The sequence below is a fragment of the Equus quagga genome, chromosome 7 (genome assembly GCF_021613505.1).
Source record: "Equus quagga isolate Etosha38 chromosome 7, UCLA_HA_Equagga_1.0, whole genome shotgun sequence".
Classification (NCBI taxonomy): Eukaryota; Metazoa; Chordata; class Mammalia; order Perissodactyla; family Equidae; genus Equus; species Equus quagga.
In genome coordinates, this window is record NC_060273.1 from 131,037,346 (window position 1) to 131,052,632 (window position 15,287).

Below are 15,287 nucleotides of genomic sequence, written 5' to 3' on the forward strand. Positions count from 1 at the left end.
TTCCTGTGACAGCAGTAACGAGGGGAATGAACAGTATGTTATTAGACTAGTAGATATGAAAGTGATCTGAGTGGATTATCTGAAGGCAAGGGAAAATTGCTGAGCATGACTGTTGGGAGATCCGTCATACACCAAAGCACACAGAAACATTGTCATTTAAATTGATTCCTGAGGCCGGCCCAGTGGCATAGCAACTGGGTTCACGTGCTCTGCTTCGGTGGCCCAGGGCTCGCAGGTTCAGATCCTGGGCGTAGACCCAGCACTGCTCCTCAAGCCATGCTGAGGCCACATGCCATGTGGAAGAGCTGGAAGGACCTACAACTAGGAAAATAAATCGATTATAAAAGTAATATTTCTCTTACCTTGTTCTGCTCTGTTCCCTTTCTGAATGTTGCCAAATGATATAGTGAATAAAGAGTAGTATAAAATGAATTAAAATTTTGGAGAGATCCACCAAAAGAAATATTATATGTTACATAAGAATATAGGAGCTGGCGTGGTGGTGTAGTGGTTAAGTTCACGTGCTCCACTTCGGCGGCCTGGGATTCACAGGTTCAGATCCCAGGCATAGACCTAGCACTGCTCATCAAGCCATGCTATGGTGGCATCCCACATGCAAAATAGAGGAAGATTGGCAGAGATGCTGGTTCAGGGCCAATCCTCCTCACCAAAAATAAAAAAAATATATGTGATTCAAAAAGTACTTCATTTTTCTCTTTTTTAAAAGGTTTTTTAATTGAACTGAATATATGAAAATGATTGAGCTTTGCTATATATTTCTTGAGCTCAGTCTTGTCATCTGAGGTATCTTATCTTACATGACTATGACTGGGCTTTATTTTACATGGGAGCTGCTCAAGAAATGTGTAACAACGAAGATTCTATTTCAGCATACAGACTTAGAGGGGCTCTAAGTGAAGTGTAAAATTGAGTGGATGTTAAAATATCGATTGCTCGCCCTGTAATTTAGAATTAACACAAATGACCAGTAGTTTAGAATCAGAAGAGTCTCATTGTCTGAAGATAGTTGATCCTGGAAAACAACCTGCTGAAAGTGTCTTACCTGTAAATAGCGGATGGAGGGGAAGGTTATGTAGGCTGTGCTAGAATTACTTCTTAAAAGTAAAACCAAAAATTGTTAAAATAGTGTATCTTATATGTAACAAAATTTGTTGCAGTTATAATTATTTGAATAAACAGATTGTCCTGGCATAGTTTTTCAACAAAATCCAATAATGCCATACATCTTTTTCTTTAAAGAGGGCTGCTCATCTCCTGAGGTTTAAGTTAGTCTCACTCTTTAAATTTCTGTCTTATCATCCTTGTGGATTTGCATTTATTCTAATATGACCAAATTTTCGTTTATTTTTGGCTTCACGTACATTTGCCCAACACTACTTTCATCAGCTTCATGAAATTTTGCATCTTTAAAAGATGAGCCATTTCACTTTGCCGGTGATTTGTGTTGTATCAGCACTGAGTTGTTGGCTGTTTCTTATTCTCTGTGGTCAAGAAGGACGCCGTGCATATTTTCTTTCGTGTGAAGGCGCGTGGCCCAGCTTTGGAGGCCTGGGTTCCGTGCCGTCCCGGCCACGCATGCCATTCCTTGCCTGCTCTAACTCATCTGGGATTCTTCCCACATGATTAGGGTGTCAGAGGAGCAGTCTTCTTTCCCTAAAATCTTTGCTTTTAAGTCTCTGGACAATTTAAACAGAGGTTTAATACTAAACCTAAAAGCAGATACTGTACTTACCAAGGGTTGTCGGAGGAGGGATAATGGGGAGCTTTGTTTGCATAATGGGCACAGAGTTTTTGTTTAGTGTGATAAAAAATTTTGGAAATAGATAATGATGATGTTCACATAACATTGTGAATGTAACTAATGCCACTGAATTATACACTTAAAAAATGGTTTAAATGGTGGATTTTATGTGACATATGTATTACCACATTTTTTTTTTCCCCAAGGAATATTCGCCCTGAACTAATATCTCTGCCAATCTTCCTCTATTTTTTAGTATGTGGGCCACCAGCACAGCATGGCTGCTAACAGAGTGGTGTAGGTCCCACACCAGGGAACCAAACCTGGGCCACTGAAGCAGAGCACACCAAACTTAACCATTAGGCCACCAGGGCTGACCCCACAATTTAAAGAAAAAAATAGCATTATTTTTTTTAATAAGGAAACATTATTCCTTTGGTATTGTTCTGGAAAGCCATTAGCTGGTGTTCATAATTAATCCTTTGGTGGGTATTCTCAGATGCTTTCCATTTAAAATTTGACGGATTTACCTTTAACTGAGGCATTTATTGGTTTTACATTTGTTTCTCTGTTAGTTCCATATTACATGTTATTGAACAAAAAGCTGTTCAAGGTTTCAAAAGATTTTCGCTTCTTCCACAGAGAGTGTGGCCTGCTTCTCAGCGAGATGTATTGTATCTTTCTGCCATTCGAAAGATACCTGCCTTGACTGAAAATGATCCTGAGACTTGGATAGTTTGTAATTTTTCTGTGGATCACGACAGTGCTCCTGTAAGTACGCTGTGTAAATGCGTCTGGTTCCACAACATGCAGCTCAGTGTACAGAGCCGGGCGGAAGTGGTAACACACCCCACACACACATCTGACTTAATAATGCTTCTCCGGCCCTGCTTCAAGCTGGTTGGCCCCTCGGAGCAGGATGGCCGTCTGCTCTCTGGGGCTCAGGTGCAGCTGTGGGCACCCCGCAGGGCTGCTGGCCTTTCCTCCTGACCTCCGGTGATGGAGCCGAGTGGCCCGAGACGTGGGCTGCTTCTCATGGTTGCCCTCAAGCCGTGATCAGTCCGTGGTTCCCACCACGATGTAGCTCCATTTCCGCTGGAGAGGAGGAGAGATGCTTCCCGGGGTCAGATCAGCTCGGCATGGGTTATTTATTGGTGCTTATAAGACTGTGTTGGAAATTTTGATGAGTTGTGGTTATAGGTCACATAATGTCATATTAGACTGGTAGAAATCACAGAATACTGCGTATCTCCTATATTGGTGTTTTGTTTGATTTTTTGTTTTGACAGCTAAACAATCGATGTGTCCGTGCCAAAATAAATGTTGCTATGATTTGTCAAACCTTGGTAAGCCCACCAGAGGGAGACCAGGAGATTAGCAGGGACAACATTCTGTGCAAGATTACGTATGTAGCCAACGGTATGTACTTTGTTTTTGCTGCTTGGCAGTGTGGATGTTCTTATCATGATCTACATGATAGCTGACGGTTTGGACAAATGCCATTTACAAATGCTTATTTAGTTTTTATCCTTTAGATTAGTAATTTTTAATTTGGAGAGTTGTATATCAAAATTATCAGGAAACTTTCAAAATGCTTATGCCTGAATTTCACCCAGAACTACTTGTAGCTGCCCCTGATGCAGGAAGGGTTAATAATCACTGGAAAAAGCTTGCCAACAAACTGTGACCCGGAGGTGAGAAGGCCGGTTAGCCAATGACGGGTAAGACCTCCAAGGGGACGCAACCTAAGACAGGCATTGGTCACCCGGGGGCACAGATGGAGACACGATATCAGGAGCAGGAGGGGCCGTTACCTAGGAGGCCTTGCCTGCTCCGAGATAAAATACACGAGCACAGCAATAACATGATAATATCAAAACAGAGACCAAGGGAGGGCTCCTTGAGAAATCACTAAAAATTCTTGGCATTCGCTAATTACTTCATCCAGAACACCTGTGTATGTTTAACAGATGTAAGCTATGTATCTATTGAAACGCTGGTTATAGTAAATTCAGAGTGGCCATCAGCCCTCTCTGCATCTATCCTGATGTGTACATTGGATTGCGACACTGACACTACTATATCAGAATTTCTGAAGCTGGGGCTGGATAGGTAAATTTTAAAACTTCATCTCTAGATCACTATCATGTATCCTTGGTTTTAGGAATCATTTTATTAGATATTTACCTAATAGTGTATATGTATAATCAGGAATATAAGCAACAGTGGAAAAGGAAATTAACAGTTCTTTTTCTTTTTTTATTCTTTCTTTCTTTCTTTTTTTGGTGAGGAAGAATGGCCCTGAGCTAACATCTGTTTCCAATCTTCCTCTTTTTTTCTCTCCCCAAAGCCCCTTAGTACATAGTTGTATATCCTAGCTGTATGTCCTTCTAGTTCTTCTATGTGGGACACCACCTCAGCATGGCTTGATGAGCAATGCTAGGTCCATGCCCAGGATCCCAACTGGCAAGCCCTGGGCTGCCGAAACAGAGCACACGAACTAAACCATTATGCCACCAGGCTGGCCCAACAGTTCTTTTTCTTATTGTGATGCTTTTTAGTTTTCCCTATCGTTGCTCCCTAATCCTTATGAGTTGCTGGTTACATATTTATTTCACATTGGCCTGCTGCTAGACAGCCCTGTTCGTCACTCACTTGGGTTCCTCGCTACACCCATCTCCTCCTGTTGGTAGTTCAGGAGTCCCTCTAACCAAATGCTCAAACCTCTTCTTTATACAGGGCCATAACTGCCAGGATGCTGGAAGAGACGGTTGTGCTGAGTAGGTTACTCTCTGGTTGTGGTGGAGTTTGATGAATAAATCTGCCTTAAGCACCCTAAAGCATTGCTAGACTAATTGTTGCCTATAATGCAGGGAACCAAGAACATTTTAGAAAGGTAATAGATGCGTCCTTATTTGCATCTGTTCTCTTGTGCTGGTTAATATTGAGGAATTAACAGTCAAGACTTTGAGATGCTAACTGTTCCAACGTGAGGAATTTTTTAAAAGCCAAGAAACAAAATGAGGGCCTCATATGCATTTGGAGAATTCTATCTTAACAGGCTTTAATTTCCCATTGTCTCGCAGTGAATCCTGGAGGATGGGCACCAGCCTCGGTGTTAAGGGCGGTGGCGAAGCGAGAGTATCCAAAGTTCCTGAAACGCTTCACTTCCTTCGTCCAAGAGAAAACCGCAGGAAAGCCAATTCTCTTCTAGTATTGCAGGTACTGGAGAGCAGATGCTGCCCCTCTCTGTTAACGTTTGACCGATGTGACTCTGCACATACTGAGATTTAGTTAGTTGTTGAAAGTGGCTTCTGTGTTTTTTGATGTTCCAGATAGAGTTGTCATTTTTATAGCCTTTAAATTTTTTCATTTTTTTCTGCTTATGTAGATAATACCTGCTTATTTAAAGAAATTTTAGCATTATAGAACTATAGAATTTCAGAAGTACAAATTCTCTGTATTTTTCCCTTCCCAGAGACTACTGTTGGATTTGTTGTATATTCTTCCAGACTTTTATGTGTATGTACAGACATATGTTCTTGATTGTTTTAAAATATGTTTATCCCATATTTATGGTTTTGCAGCTTGCTTTTTATACTCATATCTGCACCATTATTGCATATAAAGGTATGAGACATATGACGCCATCTCCTTCTTTTAACTTCTGTTACGTAAGTGTTGCAGAATTCAGTAACCACTCTCATGTTAATGTCTGGGTTGGTTCCATGTTTTTACCGTCACATAATGCCACACTGAACATCTTTGCACAGAGAGCTGGAATCTCTCATTTTTTTAAATAAATATATCTTAACATGGCTCGGAAGTCAACAGTACGAAAAGATAAACAGTGAAATTTACCCCGTGCCCCCTAGGCACCCAGTTTTGCCGCCACACCCAAGTGTATAACTGCTGATACTAGTGTCCGACGTATCCTTCCAGAGATGTATTTTTTAAGCCTGAATACATAAATGCAAGTATATTCCTCCCACACAGAGAGTTTCTGTTGTTGAAGAGAAGGTAGCGCGCTGCGCACACTGATCCTGACCCTTTCAGTGCGCTTTCTCCGGAAGCTCCTTCCATACCCACGCAGAGCTGCTTCATTCTTTTTTTGCAGCTGTGTAGCATCCTACCCGATGGAGGTACGTCATTTATCTAACCAGTCCTCCATTTGTAGACAGTAGAGTTGTTTCCAGTTTTTGCTAGAACGAACAGTATTACAATTATATCCATATGTCGTTTTGCCCTTGCAGGTTTATATGTGGGATAAATTACTAGATGTGACACTGCTGGCACTTCTGGGGGGTTGTGCATTTATAATTTAGATATTGCCCTCCATAGAGGTTGTATGAATCTACCATCTCACCAGCAATAATGTGTTGGAATGCCTGTTACCCTGTACCCTCTCATGCAATGTGGGAAATAAAACTTTCTGATTTTTTCCAACTTGATAGGTGAAAAATACTCTCCCAGTGTAGTTTTAGTTGTATTTCTCTTATTATGAATGAGTTTGAGCATCTTTTGGTCCATTTGAGACCCCTCAGTGTGTTAACACTGAAATTTTTAATAGATATTGCCAAAGTATAATTGACAAACTGGAAGTATATATGAACATCCTCTCATTCTCACCTGCATTGAACGTTAAGTCTTTGGCTGAGAAATTTATATTCTTGAGTCAGTTCCTTTAGGTAAAAATAATATAGTCAATAACCATATAATGACTGACTTTCTTAATTAAGCCTGATTTCTGATGCTGTTTATAGTATGTCTTTCTTTTAAAAAATAAAAAAAAAACCCAAAGGCTAAATTTATTGTCAGATACTAACACAAGAGTTATTGCATTGATAGCCCAGATATTTAGCTTTTCCCAGGCAAAGCTCACCTGGAAATGGCTCTGGTCTTACTTCTCCGAATCGTTAGTGTCGGGATGGGGTGGTGGGGACACAGCCTGACCTGGGAGGGATTCTCTCTCCACACGTAAGCGCACCACAGAAATGCGCTGACTGTTCTTAGAATATCCTGTACTGTGGAGCTGCTTTGGCTGGATGTGAACACAGACTTTCTTAGTGATTCCGTCTCTGCACTGTATTTATCAAATTAGCCAGAAGCCTGAGGCCACAGCATGGCCTTTCCAAGCTTTGTGCCTCTCCCCACGGCCTTAAGGCCTCTAGAGCAGTGCCTGCTCTCCTTAAGACGGAGCCCGCAGCTGCTTCCCCTCCCCGCGGCCTTGCTAAGCAGGCAGAACGTGTAACCGTGCATTCAGCAAAAGAAATCATAATGCGGTTGCATGTAGAACATGCCCTCTGTTTGTGAGGAAAAATACCTTTCTTAAACATGAAAAACGCGTGCTACCGTATTACCAGCATTTGCCTCTAAACTGTTGGGTTTGGGGCAATTTTATTGACTCTGTGTGTGTGTGTGTGTGTGTGTGTGTGTGTGTGTGTGTGTTTATCTGCACGTGGGCACGCAAGCGCATACATCCTTCTTTCGTGGACCTAGGAGAGATGGGCTTGAAATCCTTTGAAAAAAATTTATCTCAGGGGAAGGCATTGGCATTGTTTGTGGGCATGTGTGTAAAGATAGTAGTGGAAAGACTCCCTGGCCGAAACAACTCAGCCTCAAGGTTGAGCTTCCTTCTGGCAAAGGACCAAGTTCAAAACTTAAGGTGGTGAAAATCTCTGTTTACCTAAAGTGGTGTTTGTTTCATAGTAATTTTGGAAGATGTGTCTGTGAAGTGGATCCCAGCATTGACACCTTAGGAAAGCTGATGTTCTCAGTTTTGGTGATAGAGAAATAGTAACTGTCAGTAGTGTGTACCATCTTTAGAGAAACTCCATAAAGAGTTAATGAGGTCCAAAGATATTTAGAGTTCTTAGTCAAAACTCTTAAAGTTTTTGACAAGATCTGAGCATGTTTGTTTCTTAAGATAAGGCAGACTTCTTTTCCATAGCCTAAATACATTTTTTAAATTCTTAATAAATGGTATTGTATAGCATAATTTTTATTGAAGACTAAGAAGAAGGAAATGCCAGTTTGTGGGGTACAAATCCACAGGCCTCCAGTTGATTCCTTCTTTGCTTACCTGTACACATTGCTCTATTTAATTTTTTCTAACTTTCAAAAGTTTTCCTTTTCCCTTCTATTCCTTGCCAATGGGATAAGTTTCAAATATGTAATGTTAATAATTTTACATTCTTAAAGGTGAAAATCCTTAAACTGTAAATTTTAATAGAGACTGTGCATTCCATGAATTCAGAGAGCAGAAGGAATCTGTTCTAATAGTCTTGCAGCTGTTAGTAATAATACATTGCTGAGTTTTTTACTTGTCATTTTCTTTTCTACAGTGACTGAAGCAAGGCTGTGTGACATTCCATGTTGAAGGAAAAAATAGAAAACAAAATTGAACGCTCTAAGCTGGAACATAGGATCGATAGCCTTGTCTGTGGCCCAACAACTTGGCCTTGTGTACACAAAGGAGGAAATACTGCAGGAGCCAAGCCGAACATCTAACACTAGCTGTTTCCTGCTAGGCCTCTTGCTCAGCGTACACCTATAAATACATGTACAATGACGTGTATATGGCTATATTTTTATTTGCTTGCTCCTGGAAGAGAAAAAAATCAACTTTGAATCACAACTAGGAATTGATGCTTTAATTTTTGGAAACTTTTTCAGAATTTTTAATTTCCTGTGATCAGGCCTGAGATCCTCAGTTGTATCAGGTTTTGTGCACAAAAGAAAAGCACAAAAGTTGAACGCACATGGGGCATGTGCTTTCTGTGCACCAAATATCTGGACGGGGTTCTTTTTTCAGGCCTGCAGTCAAATATGTGTCCAGAATTTTTTGACTTTTTGTTTTGTATAATCATAGAATTCGTTGCTGCTGATTTCTGTACTGATCCACGTTGTCATGCGAAGTGTCTCGGTAACTGAGGGCTGGCCATCACCTGTGACTCGCCTTTTCAATACTCTTACTCCCATGAAGAACCTTTGGTTCTGATGGAGAAAGAGTGAAAAGCTTTTTTTTTCCCCCCAGATATCTTTATCTTTCTACTGTATTTTTAGTTGTGTACTGTGTACTACAGATTTTTTTCAGTTTGTTACAAACACAATTTGGTAATTCCTAAATTGGTTCTGCCTGCCTCCAAACAGAAACATCTGTACAAATCTTGTGGGTCTAAACTACTTTCTGGTAAATGGTCAGGATAAAATGAGCTTGCGTTTTCCTGAAATTTCTGAGGACAGACGGTATTCCTTGTTAAAGCACGTCAGACCGGGTCTGACATTTGATTTGATACTTCGAGTATCCAGTAGCAGGAATGTTTGTTAGTTCTTCTAATCTGGGTTGGTTTAAAAGAAATGTGACCAGTGCTCCTGTTTCCTCTTGATCAGAAACTTCAGCAGAACAGTCAAGGATTCCACGTGACTCAAACTGACATTCTTTCTTTAGTTTCTGTAAGAAATTAAATGTAAAATACCTTTGTAAGTTTTAGGCCTCCGTGACAAACCTCAAAGCGTGGGATGGAGGTAAGAAATGGTACTTACGGAAGTAAAAGTGACTGCCCACTTTAAAGTCTTCATTGTGTTTATAGCAAATGTGCTTACAGAAATCAGAGGCATTTTGTAGACACTTTGCTGACTTGTACATCTCTGTAGAAACACAGAAATCAGAGGCATTTTGTAAAGCAGAAAGTCATGTCACATGGAACATGTCCTGTATATATTTCATACATGGTAATGGGGTCTCAATGATAAATGCAAGGTGATAATTAATGATGGGATTAGTCTGATCACTTAACATGCACAATCCTGGAAGTGAATTACTTGCATCAGATAGAGTGGTATTTATTATTCTGTACAGAGAGAAAAATACATATAAAGCATACGCTTACATTACATGCACGCAGATTTCATGCTCCATAAATCTTTTCTATTTTTTAATTTACCTTTCTCTAAATGATGTGCATGGAATATGCCTTATTTCAGAAAAATGCTGTTCATAATTTGACTCCGTGGAGAAGTGCCTATATGGTGGTAATGCTAGTAAGGCAAACAAGACAGATTATCATAGCGGTTTACTGCATCACCAGTTAACATTTTATATTGTGACGTTTAAAAAAGAAAAGTTTATACCTCAAATGTGTATTTTATTTTACAATCAGCTGCAGGGTTGGGGTGGAGTGTGGGAGGGCTGGGAGGGGAGGTTTATTCACCAGAGCTGCTGAGGGGAATCTTCAGAAAAATTCCATGTACCCTCTGTAACTGTTTCTCTGTTTGCCATTTCTGGTAACTATCACGAACACAGACAAGTAACTCTTTCATAACTGAGTTGGATAGCTTTATTTTACAAAGGTATGGGAGGTTTACAAAGCAGTATCTAAATCTAATTATCATTCGTTTCATTTGCACTAAATGTTAATGATAGGCTTTTGCAATTCTGTAAATAAAGTTATTACACTAAAAATATTTGTATTAAAAAAGAAGAAAAGAAAAATATAGATTTTCCCTTTGGATAATGGCACTGGTACTTCGCTAGAGTCAATTCCATCAACCAGGTTTCAAAATGAGTTGAGGAATATGAAAAGAGTGTCAAAGAGGTCAGAATTTGGAGACGTACTAGCCCTTAGACAATATCCAGATGCTCTAGAATTATTTCCATATGGCTGGTTCCTACAGACGAAAGTACACAAGGTTTCCTCATACACAGTTATTTCCTACTTCTCTTCCCAAGCAAAAAAAAGATGTTATCCCTTCACTTTCTTTTCTCCTCAGTTCCTCTTTTGTACTGTGATGGAAACTTGAAGAATATTGGTGATGAGGGGTTTTGTCCCTGAGTGCCCACTGCACAGTTCAAGAGAGCACAGTATTTCGCTTGGAATTCAGGACTCCTGATCTTGAGGTGGAGGGTGATCCTGGCAGCTCCTCGTTTGGGGTTGCCACAGGGGCAGCCAGACCAAGGAGCGGGTGGCTGGGAGGGTGGGGTGGGAATACAGAATAAGGAAAGGAGGAATGGATTCCCATTTGTTCAGTTTCATCAACTAATTTGCACACCTATACAACATCAGTGTCAATTGCTATTGAGAAAACTTTAGTTGGGCTGAGCCGGTTCTCTTGTGAAATTGTGCTGGTTATCCTTAAGCTTATTGGTTGGTTGTCCAGTTAAACACTTCACCAGTATTTAGTCCGAGTTGTACAGACGATGTATTTGGATTATTGTCATTGTTCATCTGCAAACTCAAAACATAATCATTTTAAAGTACCCTGGGAATATGTAGAGTGTAACTCTTCTATAATAGCTTTATGATCCTGATGATGTTTTTAAAAAATAATAAAGTTGGATCTTCCATGTTACAATCACAAAATTAAAACCAGTATTTAAAAGTGGAAAAGTATTAAAATATTATGGACTACTGTGCTTGCTTGATTGTTTTCCTTAACCCCGAGATGTTGCCCTGCATCGTTCTCTGTGTAGTTAAGAGCTTGAAGTACTCCAGTTCAGTGGGCTTCAGACTGTAGGTTGGAACCCAGTTTAAGGATCAGGAAAACGAATGAGTTTCAACCTAAATTTTTTTTAACAAAATAGAATGGAATAGATCAAATACATAGCATGTAATAAGCAAATATTTTGTTAATCTTCATATGTGTATGTAGTGGGTTGCAATTTGAAATGAATTTCCTACTATGGATCCTGGTCCAAAGGTTTTTTTAATTGCTAGAGAGTGAAGCCATATACAGTTGGGTATTTCTAAAATGAAACACAGTGCCTGTCAGTCATTCACACTTAGAACTCAACTACATGCATTTGGCCATAAACGAATGCTCTCCCATTTATTAAATAATATGGCCAGCTCCCTTTGTTACACTCGGGGATTTATGCCCTGGAACAGCCATGAGACTGGAATTGTGGATTTGCACTTCCCTGTGTCAATGAGTTCCTCCATGGTTATATGAAAGACACTGAGCATCTTTCTCTCCTATTGTTCAACGATACACAGCAAACAAAATGCCCTCTGAACACATGCCAGCTACTTAATCCGGTGGGTTGCTGGAAAGGAAACCTGGCGAACGTGTTGCGTTTACTGACAGAGAGACACTGTGTGGGCCTCAGGGCACACTTGTAAAGAGTTCTTCAAGAGCGATTTTGATTACACACAATTTTTAGGCTTGACTTTGGAACATAACCTGCAAATAAGGTGGTGTTCTAACTAGCTAGGTGAAATTGAGTTGTTTTACAGTATCTTCCAAATTTGGGGGCCATTGTTTGAACTAGATTACAACAGGACTCATATTGTTAGCATTTGCTCTGCCTGCCCATTAAAACACACCTGTGAACCTGCTGTACACTTTGAATAGCCTTAAACAAATATCCAGGTACACTTCTTTGCTGGGCCTCTTCTGTTCTCTTCCACAGAGTTCTGTGGGTTTAGTACTAGAACAAATCTTAAAGATCTGTGAAGTTACTAGAAGATGCCCCACCAGGCTTTTCTTACCACCCAGGCTTTGTGACTGTAGAGTGCTGAAGGAGATATCTCCATTAAGTGTGTACCACACACCCTGCCTGCGTTTTCTCTGACCTCCCCTTAGCACAGTGCTGGCACCAGCCCTGCTTTACAGAAAAGGACACAGGCCAGGCTTCCAGGCCTGCCGAGTGACTCTAAAGTCTTTTCTTTCCATTAGGCTCTGCTACTGTTTAATGCCTTATGTAGTTAATATCTAGAATACAGTGTTTGATGGATTAGAAAGAGCTGACGTGCGTGAACACTGGCATTTTAGGGGTATGGGTCTTAATACCACACACTTCATATTGGTTTCACAAAATCCCAAATACCTGTGTCGTAAAATCCCACCAGACAGATAAATTTTATTTTAAGTAAGGGTGGAATTCAGCCACCATTTGGTGCCTTAACTCCCTTCTTGTCCTCCAGCTTAGAGGGATGAAACACGGATCTCTGTCATAAACCACCACCACAGTGAGCCCAGGGAGGGTGTTTTATCTCAGATTTTTCAACCCAAAGACAAGCTCCACCAGAGCTGTGGCGGTTTGATGAGCTGCCTGCTGCAGAATGCCCGCTAAGGCAGCGACTGCAGCAAGCTTTGGCTCTGCCCTGCCCTACTGTGGTTCTGTATTACTAGTCCTCGGAATTGGGAGGCCTGAGAGGCAGCAGGGAATCCGTGTGGCAGCTAAATCAAGGAGCAGTCAGCGTCCAGACCGTTTTAGCAATGTGGATAGGTGCCACAATTCTCCAGCACCCGACAATTCCCAGAGCAAAGATTTATTGAGCACCCACTGCGTGCCAAGTGGTGGTCCAGGATTGGGGATGTAAACGGTAATAAACAACATCTGGCCTTCATTGTTTTTGTCCTACCCAAGCTTTTTAGAAATGTGTCTAAACTAAGGAAATAGGCTTTGAGATCAGGGGCCTGTGAATAAAAGGCATTAAACGATGGGCTTAGCCACATTTGAGATGCACAAGTCCTGTTTGATTCTTGGTTCTCAGTTCTCAAAGGTGGATAGGAAATGGGTTGTCGCTGTATTTTAACAAGTTTGCCAACTTCTCTGCATGCTGTCTGATAGCACCAAAGTAATTGGTAAGCTGTGCTACCCTGCAGATTTCTCACTTTAATTTAAAACCGCAGTTTAGTTTATGGTTTGTGCTTTGACTTTTCATTCCTAACATCCGATAGATTTTTCTGTTATTTCTAAGTGAATTTGTCTCCATGTTCCTGAGTACCATGTATTCAACATGCTGAAAGGGGATGAGACTTAGAAGCCAGAAGACCCGAGTTTTTCTGGCGCTCTCACTTGAACAGCTTTGATGTTGCCAAGCCTTTCAGTGTCTCAGTTTATTTTTCTCTTTTATAAAGTAATACAAAATCACCTACCGTGGCTGTATCACAGGCTTGTTTGGGGAAGAGTGAGATAATGTATTTAAAATGCTTTGAAAACTTTAAAGCACTATGCCAATGTAAGAAATTATTTAGTCAACCATAAATAGGTACTATGAGCTGTCCTTTGAGTGTTAGAGATGTGAAGATGGGTAAGACACAGGGATAATGACAAGCAGGATGCTAATATGGGGCTTTGAACCAAACTATAAGTCACTTGGCTTGTCTAGGGGTCAGCCTGCGGGGATATGTCGAATAAGGGAGAAAACGGAAGAGAGGCAGAGGCAGTTCCGGGAAACCTGGAAGCCTGCACGAAGTAGTTCCATCTCCATTCTACCAGCAAACTCAGTGGGACTTGGTGCCTGGTGGTGTTTGGCTGTGGAGTAAGCCAACTGTTAATGATGTTGTTACTTGTAATTCCCATGCCAGTGTGGGCAATGGGGAGGGGAAATAAGGATAGTTTTTACAACTTGAGAAGGGGAAATGATAGTGTCTCAAACTGGGGCTGCCCACAGTCAGTCCCATGCTTATAAAATATTAGCGGAAGCGGGGATGAGTTCAGAGCTGGGGAATCAGTGGAGAGATGAGTCTCCTAAGAGATCTCTTTGCCTTTTCCCTTATATTCAGTTCCTCCCCTGCCACCATCAAATTATCCTTCAATGCATTATGCCTTTTGCTAAATGGGCTTTAATAGTACCCTTATCTCCAGGACTGAGTCCAACCCCTTGACTTCAGTCTGATGTCCAAGGTATCTTTTAGGAGTCTGGCCTTACCCCGTCGCCCGCCTGACCCACCTTGGTCCTCTCTACAAATAAGTCATCCCAATCAGGGGGACTTACTCCCCGTCACTCAGTACTCCATGCTTACCTTCTAAGGAACTTCTCTCTCTCCTCCCTTTAGTCAACCTCCAAAACCTACTTCAGGGCTCCCATTTCTGACCTTAAGTGTACCAGCCTGTCAGCTCTTCCTCTTTAGTTCTCCCGAATGTGCTTTTCCCTTCGTACTCGGACGACCTCACTACTATGCCGTTGCTTGTTCTTTCAGTCTAGCGGTTCTGCTGATAAGCTAGATGCTAGCCCATCAGCCCCACTGGCTTGCAAGCCTTGGAACACAAGGCCTCATGAAAACCAGCAGTTTCAATACAACATATGTTTGAGTCAGCAAATTAAGTCGTGAAAAAAATGGATAAGTTGTGAAAAGAAGGAGCAAATGGAGCTGAAAGGGGAAGAGGGCTTTAACTTCCGTGAGAGGGTATTGAAAACAGAAGGGATAAAAGGGGGAGAGGGAGAAGCTGTCCAGGAAGCATGTTAAGCACGAAAGGAAGAGGGACACCATTATCCCCTTTTCCCCTAAAACAGCAGCTTTATAGGGAGATTCAAATCTCCCAGCCAGGGATAGTGGCAGACGTGCAAGGAATCGTCAAGCAAGTGCCGGGGCAGCCCACAGGGGTCTGGGCTGCAAAGAGTTCAGCAGAGTTGGCTGGGCAGCTGCTGAGGAGGCAAGATGGAAAGGGAGGCGACTGGCTAAGCCACTTGTGCTGAGAACCCCTCTGGTGCTCTGTGGAAGGTGCTAGGCTGTTGCCCAAACTAGATGCACCTGAGATCCATATCGCAACACTAGAAAATGCTTCATGTTTCCA

At 41.3% G+C, this 15,287-nt stretch overlaps 1 protein-coding gene across 2 annotated transcripts in view; it reads left to right on the plus strand.

Annotated features, from left to right (window-relative positions):
* CERT1 (ceramide transporter 1) overlaps positions 1 to 11,177 on the plus strand; it is a 109,821-nt gene extending 98,644 nt beyond the window's left edge. For both annotated transcript variants that reach the window (XM_046668632.1, XM_046668633.1), the window contains 4 exons: positions 2,405 to 2,533; positions 3,052 to 3,181; positions 4,849 to 4,984; positions 8,107 to 11,177. In XM_046668632.1, coding sequence (XP_046524588.1) covers positions 2,405 to 2,533; positions 3,052 to 3,181; positions 4,849 to 4,976 — 387 coding nt within the window. In that variant the 3' untranslated portion in view covers positions 4,977 to 4,984; positions 8,107 to 11,177. The remainder of the gene's footprint in view (positions 1 to 2,404; positions 2,534 to 3,051; positions 3,182 to 4,848; positions 4,985 to 8,106) is intronic.
* Positions 11,178 to 15,287: the final 4,110 nt, after the last annotated feature.